Here is a 17,228-nt window from a genome sequence, read left to right as displayed (position 1 = left end):
TGGAAGACATAAATGCCCTACTGCTAAAGCAGATCTCCGGAGCTCTTTCAGCTCTGAAGAAACAAAAGGCTGTTGTGGTTTAACCTCAGGCTGAGGAACAGCAGAACTGTGAAGACAACCTCAGATTGAGGTCAGAAGTCTCCCAGGCTGATGTCCCTGGTGGCTTACCATGAACATGCATTTAGTTAACACTGGGCTGCATGTGGTCATGGAGCATTTGCAAGAGAATGGTTGGTAGGTCTCACCCTTCTTCCAGAGCTGTCTGGAGATCCCAAGTCTTTGCTTTGCAGAAGAATAGCTGTGCTTAAGTCTCTTATCAAGGCTCACTGCAAAGGTTAAGCTGCATCAAAGGAAGTTGGTTTTCCAGAGTCAGAGTTGAAGGACAGAGCTCTGGTCTAGAAGCACCCAGTTTGTGTGGTTGCAATGGTCCATCAGGCCATTAGAGACCTTTGGGACAGAGAAGGAGGACATTAACTTGTAAATATCCTGGTCTCCTGAAATGCTCACTGCTGAGTGAGTGAATAAAACCCAGCTCTCTGCTGTGTTTCATAGAATCCCAGACTGGTTTGGTTGGAAGGGACCTTAAAGCTCCTCCAGCTCCAACCCCTGCCACGGGCAGGGACCCCTTCCACTGGAGCAGCTTGCTCCAAGCCCCTGTGTCCAACCTGGCCTTGAGCACTGCCAGGGATGGGGCAGCCACAGCTTCTCTGGGCACCCTGTGCCAGCGCCTCAGCACCCTCACAGGGAAGAGCTTCTGCCTATGAGCTCAGCTCAGTCTCCCCTCGGGCAGGTTCAAGCCATTCCCCTTGGCCTGTCCCTACAGGCCCTTGCCCAAGCCCCTCTCCAGCTTTCCTGCAGCCCCTTTAGGCACTGGAGCTGCTCTCAGGTCTCCCCTTCAGGAGCCTTCTCTTCTCCAGGCTGCCCCAGCCCAGCTCTCTCAGCCTGGCTCCAGAGCAGAGCTGCTCCAGCCCTCGCAGCATCTCCATGGCCTCCTCTGGCCTCGCTCCAGCAGCTCCAGGTCCCTCTTGTACTGCAATAGATACAGACCTGCCCACGGCTGTCCCCATGCAGATCCTGCACAGCACGAGCAGGACTCCGACCTCTCCCTGCCCAAGGCTGTACACTGTGGTCTGTGCTTTGGGACCCGCTGACTCACAGGTCTGACTCACTCTAAGGCTGAATTTCCACTGCCCCAAGTTACTCCATCCTGGTGACACAGGGGGATCCTCTCCTTGTGGCAGGGATGCTCTCACCCCTGCTGGGAGAGCAGTAGCTCTATTGAGAGTCAGCAGAATAACCCTACACATACACGAGCAGTGTTCCAGATCATGAGCCACTCTTCATCCTTTTACCTGGAATAAAAGACCATGCAGGGCTGATTCACAGGCTCCATCAGAAACGCTATCTTAGCTACATAACCCACCAACAAACTTCATGGAGCTTTGCCACCCTGTTTCTGAGTCTCCCCTTCATTCTCCAGATGGCTGGCAGGCACAGAGGAGATGCTGGTGGTGGTTTTCTCAGTGGGTGACTGTTGCTGGGTACCCTGCATTATAACAGACCACACCATACAGCCGGTGCGGTGTCACTGCTGCCCTCAGCCAGCACTGGAGGGGTTGGTGGCCATGCACAACCTGTCCCCCAGTGTGTGGGGAGGGGGCTAACACAGTCAGAGGTCTACAACACTTCCCTTGCAAACAGCTCTGTGACACAGACCTTTCCCAGGTCTGCCCTGCCTAGAGAGACCTGAAAATGAACACTGCAGAGCCCCCAAGGAGAGGGACAACCTGGCACACAGGGCAGCCACACACATCCATGCTATTGACAGAGTAACTCCAGCATCTCTATTTGCTGCTGTTTGGAAAAACCTCCCTCTCCAAAGGGTGAACTTCCCCAAGGACAGGATCAATACTTATAAATGCCATGACTTCCATGCCCCGGTGATCCCTATGGGACTCAGGGCAGGCAGGGCTGCTGCATTAACAGTGTCAGTCACCTCTGTGTTCCCCAGGGCAGGAGCATGGGCTGGGGCTGGGAGGAGGAGGTCTGGGCTCTGCAGGGAGGCTGCTGGACAGGGGCAGCTCACACAGAGAATGAGCTATCCTCCCATGTGAAAACATAATGAATCCTTGAGGATATTCGGTGCCAGTGCTGACCCAGGTGGGTTGGAGTTGCCAAGCAGCATTGGTCAGGGGTAACCTGTTTTCCCATGTCACAAAGGGCTGGGGGCTGCTCTGTCACAGCAAAGGGAGTGTGGAGCACACAGAAGACTGTCTCCATCCTCCCCTGTCCAGGGTCCAGATCAGCCTTCCTCTTCTCAGGAGCCTGTTTTGCCCACATGAAGAAGAGACTGAAGTCAGTGCCTCAGCTTTCACAGAGCCAATAAGGAATGCTGCAATGAAATACCTATTTTAGGACAATATGAACTGGGCATTGAGTTTTCTGGATTGCAATTTTCCAGGCCACAATCAGGCAGCAAACACTGCAGCTCTGGTCCTTTCCTACCAGTCCCACTCTCACCACAAACTCAGTAACACAGCATGTTTTCATGGGTGACAAAGATGACTTTAATAATTCCTTTCCTTTCTCTCATGCCTTGCCATTCCCTCCACTGTTCCTATCCAGCTGACTATGGGCTGCTGTAGAAAGCAGATGGGGGTTATATTTAACCCCCAAGTCATCATCACAGCTTGATCTTTAGCACAAGCAAATGTGTCAGCAGATGGCAGGGACAACAAGCTGTGGCATGAGGATGGCGAGACGATTACCAGCAACTCCATAAACTGATTTTCTCTGACAAAAAAAAGGCCTCCTTTGTGACACCACTTCCCAAAACGTCCTGCCTGGCATTTGGACTGGGATATCTGGGAGATGGCATATGGGCTGCAGGTTGCTCTGCCTGCATCAGTTAGAGATAGATTCCACCTCGATGGATGCCAGCCATCAGGGCCTCTTCTACTCAGCCTTCAGTGATCCCACCACACAGGACAGGTCCCAGTCCATGAGAAAAGACACTTCTAAAGTGCTTGGAGCACTACTCCTCTGTGATGGAGGCCCGAAAGCAGGATGCTTCCCAGGCAGGAACACAGGGCACAGATCTACCTGCGTGGTTGAGTGATGGAGATCAAGCCCTTCTCTGCCCTGCTGCCTGGAGAGGAGCTCATGATCCAAACCATAGCACTACCTTGGCACCGTCCAGGGTCTGCAGGAGCCTCCATCCCTTGCTCCTCCAGCAGTGATGGGAAAGCAGAGCGTGCCTTCTGCTCCCAGCCAGCAGCAGGCACTGGTGTGCAGCCACCGAGAGCCCAAAAGGGGACTGGATGGAGTCTCTGCCCCAGCAGGAACATGGTCCATGGAGCAACTGGGATGCGACGTGCTGAGGGACATGTGCCCCAGGGGCAGCTTGGAGGGAGAGCAGCTAAATCTGCCGGCAAGCCACGGCTGGAGCCCTGCCAGCACCTGCCCCCTCTGGAAATAGCTCTTAGAGAGAACGGGCTGCAGGCACGGAGTCCTCTTCCCCTGTGTTGTTACGCAGCACATGATACATGAAGCAAGTTGGCAGCGGTCAGTCTGGGGAGAGTTGCAGCAAGGGAGGGAGGGAGATTAATAGGAAAACAAATCAGCACCTAGAAACGGAGCAAACGGACAACATGGAGGGACTCAGACCACCGGGGATGCTGGAGCGCAGACAAACCCATGCACACGCACGGAAGGAAAAACAGGCTCTGAGCAGAGCTGGCCTCCAGAAGTAAGAGAGGAAAATTAAAGGGAAACCCTTTACTGTCTAAGTGGGGATATGATTTCTGGAAGAACAGACCCTTCAGGCCAGGAATGGTGTTTGAAGCACTCCAACAGCTGAGAGAGGCGTTGATGGGTGCTGTCACCAGAAAAAATGAGAGCACAGAGATACTGGTTTTTGCCTAAAGCCAAGACACGGGAGAAGAAATAGATACTTGATTCTGGAGTAGGGAACTCTGCATCAGCACGGGCCTGCAGAGGTGGCACAGCAGAACCTGTAAAGGAGATGCTGACAGAAACAGATCTAATACAGAAGAAAAGTCACAAGACTAACAGTTATGAGTTATGAGATTGGTAATGAGAGGTAGCTGCCAGTGTTTGGGACATGCTGGCTGAGAGGGATGTACCATGGACACAACGGAATAGTATGGCCAGAAATAACGTGTGGCACTAGGCAGCAGTGGAGGAACTGCTCTGTGCTCAGTGCCCAGTGCAGTTTGCAGCTTCCAGATCTAGGAGCAAGGATCCTGCCAAGGCAGAAGCTTGTTTCTTTGTAAACAGAGCATCTATGGACAGGAAGGGGGTTGCACTCAGACAGAAAACAAGCTGCTGACTGCATCCTCTGGAAGGGGATGAACCCCCCAGCTCTGCAGTGCACACACTGAGTGATGCCCAGTCACCATGAGGAAGCACCTACTGAGGGTTCAAGTAAGTTGAGCTAAGCTTACCTTGCACTGCACATGCAGATGGATCTGCAGTCTTCTAGCTTGCTACAGCACTGGCACATTTGGAAGGAGAAGCTTAAGGGAAGTCACAAAGATCCCAAAAGAAGGAGGTACTGAGACAGGACAATAACTTGTACAGCAAGGTTGGTGAGATCTCAGAAAATCAATGTGACAGACACCAGCAGTTTCTACCAGCAGGTGAGGGGTGAGCTCTGGACCACACTTAGGGTGGGATTTTGCTTAAAAGAGGCCAGGCACTAATACCAGGGGACTGAAGAACTGACATCATGAACAGATGCCTAGGCATGCTGAGTTGAGGATGAAGGCATGCCTGGAGCAGTGCCAGGGCTGGATATTGATGCTCAGCTGAAGACAAGCCCTGTGCCCCATCCTGAAAGGAATCTCTGCAGCCTCCTGAAACTCCAACCCATATGTGAAAAGACAGGAAGAAACCTGATCACATTTAGTAATGGGTCACAGATACACGATCGCTGCAATAGCAACCACAGAGCCCAGGAACTAGAGTCTCTACAGGACACTAAAGTCAGAATGTGATGGAGACAATGCACTGAAGATACACTCAGAAAGCCTGATGTTCTCAACATGTTCTGCTCAGACACTGGGACACCACACTCAGCAGCAGAGTGCACCCAGTCTGGCATCCTGTAAGAACCTGGACACAAGAGATCTTTCCCCACATACCCCACAGAACGGAGAAGGAATGGCAAATGCCAAGCAGAGGGTCCTTGGAGGGGGGGACCCTGGGAATCACTGCAATGAAAAGCAATAGAGTCAAAAGACAAGGAAGCTGGTGAACCAAAAACGACAAGAGGGCATAAGGAAGTCAGTCACCTCCTAAGTGAAAATTCAGTTTGGCTGGAGAAACACAGCAGTGACATACTCCAAACCCATTTCCAATCCCAGCTTCTTAATGTGAATGTCCCCTTCCCAAAAAGACCTCATCAGAATCAAGTTTTGAGGGCACTTTAGCTGGAATAACAAGGCAACTTACAGTGTCTGAATACAACCTTGGACTGTGCTGGCAAAGGCAAGCGGATGGGGCAAAGGAGGGACAGAGACTCCTCTACCATGGAATAGCTGCTCCCTTGGGAGGAGAAGTGAGAGGAAATCTGGAGTTTGGTACACAGAGAGTGCACTTTGCTTGGTAACTCCCAGTGTCTCCTCTGGGACAGCTTGGAGGGGCTGGGCATGGTGTTCTGCTCCATTAGTAATTACATTATGCCAGCACATGTAAATACTTATTCTGGCACAGCCTCCCAGGCCAGGGCTGTGTGCAGTCCTCCTAAGCCCTTGTAGCATTGACCCCGTAGCACAGCCTGCTCTGCCAGCTCCCTTGTAGGCTGACATTAGGAGCAATAAGATCTGTGTTTGCACATGGACAGGCTGCAAGTCCCTTGCATCAACAGCACTTTGGAAACGTAAAAGAGTCTCTGTGCAGGTGAAGTGTATTTCCATGTGAACCAACTCACTGCTTCCCCCTCATTGTGCAGCCCACCTTCTTCCCAGAAATCAGACCCTCAAGAGAGAAGCTTTGGGGTTGAAAAGATGGAAAGGGGAAATGCTTACAGTAAAGGGAAGATAAAAGAAGTCTCCATCACTTATTTTCTATGAAAGCTTTTGCCTGAGGTGGGGTTTATTCCAAAGCTACAAACCCATGTGAACAGCGAAGCTTCCAGTGGAAACCAGAGTCCCTGCAAACTGGTGTGCCTCTGAATGGTACAAGAACCCAAATCTGCCTCTTTCTGAACTCCAACAGTGCCCTCAAGTGCTCAAAGGAGAAGCCGCAGGGCAGGGATGGAGCTTGTCACCACGCAGGCTGCAGTGCAGGATAGATTGTGAACTAGGAGAGGAAAGATGTGGCTGTATGGGCTAGAGCGTGGCTCACCGAGCTGTGCTCAGGGCTGCATCCCCCTGACTAACTTATTTTTCCCTTCGTGGGCAGATCTGCACCATGTGAGAGCCCCGCTGTCACCAAGAGATGCTCCAAGAGATGCAGATCCATGCTCTGTGTTGCACGGAAAAGATGCACATGTCAAAAGCTTGTGAAAACAGCGTGGTTTGGACTTGACCACTGGAGTGATCCCATCCAGCCAGACCTGGACATGTCCCTCTAGAAAAGGGGCCCTCCTCTGGAAAGGAGAGGACTGAGTTTTAGTGTCCCAGCTCCATTGGTCCCATTTGAATCCCTGCTGTGAGCTTTCCAAGCTGTGTGGATAATGGTGGCACAGCAAGGTAGAGCAGTCCTCGCTCCTTCAGTGAGCTCTGTCTCAGCAAGAAGGGTTCTTTCAGGGAACAAGAGATAACGTCTGTTTGGATGTGTGGGACCTCTGCCTGCTCTCAGTGAGACACCAGGAGCAGGAGACACTGGACATGCTCCTCTGGGCTCTTCTGTGACACAAGTGAGCACTGGCAGGATGCTGAACTCAGAAACCAGCTCACCTTGGTCTCATCTTCCCCTGTGGGTTCCCTGGAGAGTCACTTGGTGGAGCTTTATCCAATGATCCTACACTCAGAGGAAAGAAAACACTTGGTACACTTTCCTCACCAGCATGTGCTATATGAGAATTAAGATGTTTCCAAGGGACAACAGGGTGTTACTATGACGGGAATTGACAATGATATCTTGGGACACTGGTTTTGTCCTGTTTCCTCATCCTCATTTGGGGAAGCTGATCTTAGCCTGGATCATGGCATTGATTTACATGATGCGGTCCAAAACTCCTGTAGAGCTGGCTACCTGCTCTAGTGGAAGGGGTCCCTCCCCGTGGCAGGGGTTGGAACTGGATGAGCTTTAAGGTCCCTTCCAACCCAAACCAGTCTGTGACTCTGTCATTCTGTCACCCTAAACTTGGTAGGAAAGGTTTTGCTACTCCAGAGAAGGCACCCACTGTAACACAGCTCCTGCTCTGCTGTGGTTCATCACTGCCTCAGACAGCATGAGACAACCCTGCCAGCAAAAGCAGATCCAGCAGTGATGGGGACTGCCTTTCTAGTGCAGCGGGCAGCACTCGCTGCCCTTTATCTCAATGATGCTTTGGCCAGTGCCAGCCCCTCCCTGCAGCAGATGGGGAGCAGGGTTTTCATCTGGTGCAGCCTGGTTGTCACCTTTAGGTCAGGAGCTGTCAGCAGTCACACAGTAAGAGCCACTCGTCACTTCTCAGGCTCCAGCATCAACTTGCTTTGATCGTTACCAGTCTGAGGATAAAAATAACCAGATGTGGGTCCCACACTTTTTCATGGGGGTCTCTTCAGCACATAAATAGGGGCAGTTAGGAGAGAACTGGTGGAGTGGGAACTGGCATCTCTAACAGAGACAACTAGCTGCTGGAGACCAGCAAAGGACTATGGTGTGAGCAGAAGCCTCTCTCCAAACCTCCAGAAGAACATCTCCTGTCCTGCTTTCCTGCATTCATCAAAAGTGACCTTGAAACCTGCTGCTGCAATGGCATTCCTACTCTAATGGCCAGAATTGTGGCCAAGGATCCCAGCCAAAAGGCATTTCCCTGGCAGAGCTCAGTGGCCCTAGAGCAGAGCAGGTCTCATCATGACACTGTGGGTTTCTAATTAATACCCATTTGTTTGCATGCTGATCTACCCAACCACATGCCAGCCTCAGGATTTCATCTGCATCCCTGTGCGAAGGGCCTGACCATCACCAGGACCCACTGCCCTGACCCTGCCACTGCCAGGTCACACAGAGTCTGGTTTCAAAGCTAGTCGAGGGTATTGCTCTCCCCACCTCCATGCACTTACCCCAGAATTAGCACTTTAACCTGGCTCATTAGGTGTCTCCCTCAATCCATCAAGAGATGGCAGCACATTGTCCCCTTCCAGGTCTGGGAATACAAATAGCAATGCCGAGCCTGCTCCTCAATGCACATTCTAGCAATTTATTTTATTCTTTTTGGTTTTTTTTCCATGCAAAATACAGCCAAGTTCTTTCCGTGACCGTGCAGAGGACACGGCTCAAGTTAACACCCAGAAGAGGGACCACATCTTTGCTGTGGGGGCACAATTGTACCTTGCAGGGAGGTTTGGTGAGGCTGGGAGGGGGTGCCTCGCTGCTCCCTGCACTGATGGCTGGGGGCAGCCCCATGCTGGGGCCATCTGGAAGCTCTCAAAGCTGCTGAGGTGAAATGCACCCAGAGTCCCGCTCTGAGCTGGGGCTGGGCCAGATTACTGGCAGAGACAGAAGAGAAATAGACTGAGGTCTTGGGAAGGCACAGGGAGCACCCCTCAGCCATGCCAGAATGGACCAGGTTGGAAAAGACCTTTAGGATCAAGTCCAACCGTTCCCATCACTGCCAAGGCCACCACTGCCCCATGGCACTGAGGGTGTGTGAACACTTGCAGGGACGGTGCCTGCAGCCCTGCCCTGGGCAGCCTGTTCCAATGCCTGAGCACCCTCTGGGGCAGGAATTGTTCCTCAGCTCCATCTAACCCTGCCCTGGTGCAGCTTGAGGCCAGTTCCTCTTGTCCCATCCCTTGTTCCTTGGGAGCAGAGCCCAGCCCCTCCTGGCTCCATCCTCCTGTCAGGCAGTTGGAGGCAGCCATCAGGTCCCCCCTGAGCCTCCTCTTCTCCATCTGAACTCCCCAGGACACACATGGAAGCCTCACCACCTCTGCCCATTCCACCCCCCGTCCTCCCCCATGCACACAGGCCATTGAAAAGCACCGTGGGGGCTTTTCAGCACCTTTGTCCTTCTCCCCCGTGCTTCCTGGGCCCAGCCGTGCACTGGGGTTGGAAGTGACCCCAATCACTCAGCCTGCAGACCCGGTGCAGGGCCCATGAGGCGCAGGCTGGATGGGAAGGGAGGGCAGAGGACACCGACGGGAGGTATAGCGATCACTGCAATGAATGCTGAACTGGCCGAGGTGGCTCCGAGGGCTCCTGAGACAGCAGAGCACGACGAAAGGTCAATCGCGACCGCCCGCCATGACAGCGCTGCATCACGACACGGCGGGAGGGGCCAAAGGCAGCTCCGTGCGCATGCGCAGCTGCCGCCGGCTACACGTGCCCCTCTCCCACGTGGCCCTGAGTCACGTGACGCGGGAGCCGGCCCACTGCCCCTTCAAGATGGCGGCGCGCGGAGGGGAGGGGCGGCTGTTGTTGAAGCTTTATTGTTCCCGCTGCTCCTGCCTCCGCGGCCCGTGTCCGCCGCGCCGCAACCAATAAAGGTAACCATGGCGACGCCGGCTGGGCCTGGGCCTGGGCCTGCGCTGCGGGGACAGCCGGGCCCGCCCGCGTCCTGTGCCGAAGGGCTCGGCGGGCACCTCTCCGCTTCCGACCTCCCGCCGCTTCCTCATCAAACCCGCGCTGGGGTCCGGGTTCTGCGGTGCCGGGGATGGGGTGGTTTTGCGTCGTCCCAGGGCAGCGGCACGGGAGGGTCTGGCTTCGCGCCTATGGAGGGACTGACTCCTGCAGGCCTTTGCCGCCAGCCTGGCGGGCGCTGCGTCCCTGCGGTAGGGCCTTGTTAAATAGAGGTGTGCTTGGTGGGTGCTCCACGGGTGGCCAGGGTACTGAAGGGCCGCTGTCCTGCTCGTTAGAGCAATGGATGTGTCCCTTCTGCCGGAGGGAGCTGGTTGATTGCATTATTACTGTGGAAAATACGGCAGAATTCCCTCTGGAGCCTGCACTGAAAGATGCCTCCACCAGAACCCTTGGTCTGAGCTTGTAGCCGGATTCTGCTGACCCCGAAGGTGTTTCTTGTTAGATGCACTTCAGAGCATCTTTCATAGGATCTCTGTCTCTCTCAGCTGTGTCCTCTGCCTGGTCAGAAGCTGTCAACCGCTCCAGAAAGTTCTCTTAAATGTAGGTGTGGAATTTTTCATTTCCCAAACTATTATATTTCTATTCAGAGAGCTCACCTAAGCGTTGTGTGCTGTTCTGCTGCCTTTAGAGACTGAAGTGTGCTGAATTGAGTCAAAACGTTGCTTGTTTTCCTCTGTTACCAGTCTGCACTGGTGCTCTGAACTGAAATAAAATAGATTGAAAACCAAATTGGTGTGCCCTAGCTCCTTGGACTGGATTTTACATTATCCCCTGGGAGAGCTGCCTACTCCAGCCCTTTGGAGCACCTCAGAAGCAGGTAATAACCCCTCAGCATCTTTCAGTGCTTCAAAGACTGAATTACTTTTGGTGAGAGGGGTACGAGGATTGAATTGCAGTACGTGATTTTGTGGCTTTCTGCTCTTTTTAAGGTCATTTTAATAAGGAGAAAACAAGAAACTAGTAAATGCATACACAGAATATTCCAATGCTGATTTAAGGCTGTCACTGTCCTTAACACCTCAGTGAGAAAACCAGAAAGGTGCCTATTGGTTTTGGAGGCTGCTGTGGTAGCCAAGGGGCTGCAGGGCCAAGGAGCAATAGAGAACAAATCCAGAATGGGCAGCGATGGGGTGTGCTCCTCTGTCAGGGGCAAGGAGCCTTCCTGGAATGGAATGACTTGTTTCCTGGAATGACTTGCTTCGATGACATTTGCTCTGGAGCCAGGCTGAGAGAGCTGGGCTGGGGCAGCCTGGAGAAGAGAAGGCTCCTGAAGGGGAGACCTTAGAGCAGCTCCAGTGCCTAAAGGGGCTGCAGGAAAGCTGGAGAGGGGCTTGGGACAAGGGCCTGTAGGAACAGGCCAAGGGGAATGGCTTGAACCTGCCCGAGGGGAGACTGAGCTGAGCTCTTAGGCAGAAGCTCTTCCCTGTGAGGGTGCTGAGGCGCTGGCACAGGGTGCCCAGAGAAGCTGTGGCTGCCCCATTCCTGGCAGTGCTCAAGGCCAGGTTGGACACAGGGGCTTGGAGCAAGCTGCTCCAGTGGAAGGGGTCCCTGCCTGTGGCAGGGGTTGGAGCTGGGTGAATTTTAACGTCTCTTCCAAGCCAAACCAGTCTGTGATTCTATGACTTTAGCTCCCTTGATTAGAAAGCTGTGAGTGCAGTGCATGGGAGGGCAGCTCCTGTGAGATGCTCTGATCAGCCCTAACAGAAGTGGCATTTACTTAAGGTAGAGAAGTTGAATTTTTCTTTTCTTTTTCTGTCCCTTTACTTATTTTATTACTTTTTTTTTCCCCTGCCTGCTTTGTTTAGCTATTTAGAGCTCACATAGATACTGCTTCTGCTTATCACTGGGTGTGCAGGTTGTATCCATCGGTGCATGGCATCGCACTGCACTATGCTTGCAGCAAGAGGGAGCACAAGGCTGTGGGTTTGTGCCTTAAAAAGCTCTCTGCTGGTTTTAATTCCTTGCCAGGGCAGCAATAGTGGTTGGTTTGGGGTGTTTTTAATTATTTTAAGCTAAAATAAGCCTGCTCCGTGTGCATCCCAAGGAAGAATGTCAGGCACGGAGCCCATCTTCAAGCTGGCCACTGAGATGCTACTGAGCAATGAAGCCAGGAGTGTTGGGCTCATCATTACACTAACTCCAGCAGTTGTGTAGACCAGCACCTTGTAAAAGCCCTTAATTGTGCCAGTAAGGGACACATAGAATCCTTTTGCCAAGGTGGTGGCATTGAAATTCTTTCTGTGCTTTGTGATGGGCTTTCTAATAGTGAGGGTGCTGTGGCAGCCTCACAACTGCAGGGGAGGGGTGGACTCATAATGCATCTGTGGAGCACCTATCTCTGCTATGTCTTATTGTTAAAGCACTCAGTCCTAAATTTGGATTGTCTTTTGATGAACCTAGTGACGTGGATGGCTTTGGAATCTGTTGAATCTAGGTTGGAGTAATTTTATGAATAATGAAGAGAAGTAATTTAATTTGGAAAGTCCATTTCAGTTCTGTAGGTTGAATTGAGTGTTCCTGTTCCCTCCTCTATGGAGAAGAGTCGGTGTTCTCATCATATCCTTTTCCCATTTTAATGTATCTTAAAGAAAAAGATATGATCCTGTCAAACTCTGGAGGTATGTAGGGGTGGAAACACCTAGGAAAAGAAAGCTGAAATGGGACAGCAGAGGATAATGTTTGCTGCAGACCCGTTTTGGACCTCCTGTGCCTGGGAGGATCAGAACAAGGATTTTCTTTGCTGAAGTGGATGTCCTGAGAGCAGTCACAGATGATAACTTCTGCTTAAGGATGACAGGAGAGCCTTTATCAACAAGTGGGTCAAGTACAGCCTTAGGAATTTTAGGCACTTCTGAAAGTTTGGCTCGAATTGATTCATTGTCTCACTGGAAATGGGTGGAATGAAAATTCCTTGGTGTTCTCCCTGGGAAGCTGGTGGGACAAGGCTGAAGATGTCCCCCAGTGTTCCTCAAAAGGTTAATTTTGCAAGGCCCATTTGTCATACAGCTGACATGAGTGAATATCTTGTCTCCTTTGTCCCCCTTTCTGACTCCAGTGAGCCAGTACTGCAGAAATGGGCAGTGCTGGTGTGGCTTGGGTGTCAGCAGCCCCAGAAGCAGCTTAGACAATGTTTTACCTGAAGTTTGAGATCCATAAGAAGTTCCCAGTGAGCCTGGCTCTAAAGAGGATGCTGAGAAGCATCTTCAAGCTGAAAAGTGACCAGTGGTGCTGGCAGAGGCAGATAGCTCTTGTTCTGCAAGCACTCATCACTGCTAAAGTGTTACCTACTCTCCTAGTTCAGCCCTGTCTCCCAGCCAGATCTCCTGAAAGCTGTCTAGAAGGTGGCTGGGAGATGAAGCCAGACAAATTTGGGTAAGAAACAAGGCGTGTAACTTAACAGAATAAATATGGCAGTGAAAAGTCCTCCACCTAAAAACCTAAGAGTTCTTACCATGACCTTGCTGGAAGAGGAGCTTTAGCCAAACCCAGGTTACTGTGTCTGGAAATATAGGAGGCAGTGAGGGAGAAATCAGGTTGCTGTTGGTGGTTCCTCCTTGCAGAAAAGCCTGAAGCAAGTTCTAAGTAGGGGGTCAATTGCCTTGAGGATGGTCTTGGCCCTCGTTAAAAGCATCTGTTCTCTCTGGCAGTACTGGATCTTTGGGTCCCTATAATTAAAGAAGTAACATGTATTTAAACAAGTATGTCTGATCTGATTGCATTTTCTAGTGCTCCGAGTTGCTATAATAAAGAAGGGGAGGTGCTGCTATGCTGCTTAGAGCTTTCATGTTTTGAGCTGTCATGGGCAAATAAGTCTTCTATATTCTTGCCAAGAATAGAGAGAGCAGACGGTGCTGCAGCTTCCTCCAGCTTGCTATGGTAGAAGTGATGGGTTTTATGTAGAAGGCTATTCATGGCAAAGTGAGTAGATATCTCGTCCAGGACATTGATGTTTCCTGCTTGTCCTTTTGGAGGAAGAGCCACAACTATTATTATTTAACCAGCAGATTCAGTTTCTTAGATACTGGCATTCCTTCAGCTCCAGAGGAGTGGGTGGACTAAAACTGCTATTACATTGAGCCTGGCAAAAGAAACAGATCTGTTTCTTCTCCCACGACCAGCAGCAACTCCACTGATGGCAGCTTGGTTACTCATGATTTACAACGGTGTGGGAGGATCGCAGGACCTGTGTGGTTAATGGGCTGGAGATGCAGGTGACTGACTGGCCCTGTGCATGGGTGAAGGGCTGGATCTGGTACTTACAAAGCAGCAGAGGTGAGCTGCAGACCAGACAGCCTTTGGTAGCAATGTGCCCAGAGAAAGTATGGCTCCTGGGAAGCAGGAGGGTGGGGTATCAGGGACTACTTAAGTTCCCTGCCTTCCAGAAAAGGCCCCAGCTACCCACTGCTCTCACCTCAAAGGTATTCAGATGGGGAGCATAACACTTCTGCTTTGAGGTGATGCCAGAACCATCTATGATCTTATCCTGATGGTTGAAAAGCAAGTTATACTACTTCATCTTTAAGGGGGAGTTCTTGGCTGAGCAGGAGTGCATGGTTACCTACCAGCTCAGATGTCTGTGGCTTTGGGCAGAAGGTCCTGCTTCCCACAGCCTCTCAGCTCCAGAGGGGTTGGCACCTTGCGAGACACCAGCTCAACCTGTACCCAGTGTCTGCCTGCAGCTTGCAGTTCATTGCAAGCTGGGAGTAGCTCCAAGCCTGCTTTTGTGTGAGGATGGTGTATGAGCATCGTTGCACTTCATGCCCTGACGATAGGCAACATTACTCCTGTTCTCTACAAGACGGTAGGAAGCTGAGTGCAGAGATGTTAAACAGTTGAAGGTCATGTAAATCCTGTCCATCTGGGTGCTCTTCCTCCAGCACTCATGCTGCTTTGTTTCAGCATCATTGCCAGCATCAGTGTTAGGCAGCCTAGAGTGTCGACAAGGCAGTAACAGCTTTATCCTGTCTGAGATAAAAACTCCAGATATCCCACTGATAAAATTCTGTTGGCAGATGTCCTGTCTGTTCTCTCTCCTGCAGTGATATGGGGGAAGTAAAAGGGAGGCTCTGGTAGATGGGATTAGGGCTGTGGACTTCTGCAAGAAGTTACAGTTTGGGGTAAAAGACTTGTAAATCCAAGAGTTAGGACTGGGATGTGCTGGGAAGGGAGGTGCTGAAGGCTCTGGGCTGAAAGCAGATCTCCATCACTAATGCCTATGTGCCCCTGCTGATCTCAGCAGTGACGCAGGGGGAAAATTAACTGATCCCAAACCACTTGGTGCTTTACAGGTCAAAGCTAACACCTCTGATTCTCCTGTTTGGTAGATGATCTGAACAGCTCTTCCTGCACTGCTTCCCCACCTGCCCTTTCAGAAACCAGGTCCAGCTTCTGGATGCAGGCAAAGCCTGGTACTGCAGTGCCTGATCTGAAGAGTAATTGCACTTCCTTGAGCTCTATGGTAGGAGGCACATCAGGGAGTCTCTTCTCCCTTTTTGTGCCACCTGGGGCTCAGTATTCATTCCCAAGCTCTTTCTGAAGTATTTCTATTTTAACAGTATCTAGACTAGCTCTAGCAGGGTGAGTTGCTAAGTTTGGGGACTGGAAGTTCAGTCCATGGGGCCTCTTGCTGCAACCACTGAACTGCAGTGTAGTGAGCTACTGGGAAGTGTAAACTGAAAGGCTCCTCTCTGAGCAATGTGCTAACAGCATCCTTGTTTTTTTTCACTAGCAGGGTTTTGTGGAGACCACAGCAGGAGGAGGCCTGTAGACCCTGTCCTGGTATCATGGAGCTTCCTGGTTACAGCAGCCAGCTGCTGCAGCAGCTCTGTACCCTCTGCAAAGAGCAGCAGTTCTGTGATTGCACCATCTTCATTGGGAATGTTCACTTTAGGGCACACAAAGTGGTTTTGGCTGCTGCCAGCCTGCTTTTTAAATCCCTGTTGGACAGTACAGACACCATCTCCATCGATGCTTCTGTGGTGACCCCTGAGGAGTTCGCTCTCTTGCTGGAGATGATGTACAGTGGCAAACTCCCACTGGGGAAACACAATTTCACCAAAGCTATCTCCGTGGCAGATAGCCTGCAGATGGTTGATGTGGCTGTCAGTTGCAAAAACCTCCTCAGGGACCTCATCAGCTGTTCTACTCAGGACCAGGTAGTAAGTGAAGTCTCCAGCCAGGCAGCAGACTCATGTGAAAACCATGCTGAAGCTAATAACCTGCCCCAGCCTGAAAAAACTGATGAAGGAAAAACAGATATCCTCATACCACAGAGACTTTCCCCTTTTCTTGGCTCTGAACAAGCAGAAGTGGAAGCAGATGTTTCTCCTCCTGGCCAGGAACTTGCTGTGAATCACACATGGGTGCACCAGGATGGGATATCGAATGACTCCAGATCCCTCCAGGAGGGTCCAGGCTCTCATCCTGATCAGCCTGCCTGTGCTGAGCAGGGTGGCTGTGCAGAAGAGGAGCTTCCTGAGCCTCCAGAGGAGAAAGGAGGAGTGAGGAGAGATTTAGGTGAGACTTTGCATGTCTGGACATGTTGACTGATGTTTTCCTGTTATTGGGCATCTTTTCCTCTGTGTTTTAGTTTGCCCTAGGCTGGGAGCAAATCCCTTTCCTGCAGGGGTTTCTTCCTTTGGCACTGTGCAATACTTTCCTTTGGTCTTTGCAGTTGCCTCACACTCACCACTTTATCAGAGCTGTAGGGAGCAAAACTTTTCTTACTCGTGCATGTGATTGCATCTGATGTAGAGTAGGGATCTGCATTAGTGCAGGTTGATAAGGCAATCTGTATAACAGTAAGTGAACAGAGTTGTCTGCTAATGCTACTTTATCCTTTAAACTCCTGTTCAGCATGGGAGGAAAACAGAGGCTGTACTGGGTTTAAAATAAATGTTCCATTTATAACTGGTGTTAAATAAACTGTTGGTTTTCCCTCCAGGCTGTGTGATATCTTCAGAAGGGATTTGTGAGTCACAGTTTCCCTATTATAACCAATGTGCTGGTTACAAACCGGTGCCTTTCAATCACATCATGCTTTCTGTGAATCCCTTCAATTAGCAAATAACTCATCTTGTTTCTCTCACACAGCAGCAGACAACGAAAGCTGTAAACTGGATTTCTTTCTTCGGTATGAAAGCATTTTCTCTGAGGCCCTTTCTGATGCCCAGGCTGTGCTGAACAGGCTAGAAGAGTGCAGAGAAATTGATGCCTCTCAGAAGGAGGTAGGTGTGTTGACTTGGGTAAATGATGCAAGTTTTTTCTGTCCCCTGCTGAGGGCTAGAGTAGTTTGTGCCCTGTTTAGGAAATCGTTTCATGGCAAACTGGGGCTCTGGTGCCTGGTTGTTTGAAGGGCAATACGTGCTCACCTGAGCAGCTACCCTGGGCAGAAACATCTGTAAGATCAAGCTGCTCGTGCACATAGGTAAAGAAGTGTGCGTCCTGCCCTGAAGACATCTTCATTGTGTTGT

General features: G+C 51.1%; 1 protein-coding gene across 5 annotated transcripts in view; it reads left to right on the top strand.

Moving 5' to 3' along the window:
- The first annotated feature begins 9,522 nt into the window (after positions 1 to 9,522).
- Positions 9,523 to 17,228, top strand: part of ZBTB40 (zinc finger and BTB domain containing 40) — a 33,584-nt gene continuing 25,878 nt past the window's right edge. For 3 of the 5 annotated variants that reach the window (XR_009729451.1, XM_061379524.1, XM_061379520.1), the window contains exons 1-3: positions 9,523 to 9,662; positions 15,488 to 16,272; positions 16,849 to 16,982. Coding sequence is in view for 4 of the 5 variants with exons in the window: in XM_061379524.1 (XP_061235508.1) it covers positions 15,540 to 16,272; positions 16,849 to 16,982 (867 nt within the window). In the remaining variant the exon portion in view is untranslated. Of the gene's footprint in view, positions 9,663 to 15,484; positions 16,273 to 16,848; positions 16,983 to 17,228 lie in introns of those variants that run through there. The other 2 variants (XM_061379523.1, XM_061379522.1) reach the window with 2 other exon arrangements.

Source organism: Neopsephotus bourkii, unplaced genomic scaffold, assembly GCF_033783945.1.
Source record: "Neopsephotus bourkii isolate Nb327-2 ecotype Australia unplaced genomic scaffold, CSIRO-AGI_Nbou_v1 NB_1778, whole genome shotgun sequence".
NCBI classification, from domain to species: domain Eukaryota; kingdom Metazoa; phylum Chordata; class Aves; order Psittaciformes; family Psittacidae; genus Neopsephotus; species Neopsephotus bourkii.
The sequence above is the reverse complement of the archived record's forward strand: the minus strand, read 5'-3'. Positions and strand labels throughout refer to the sequence as shown.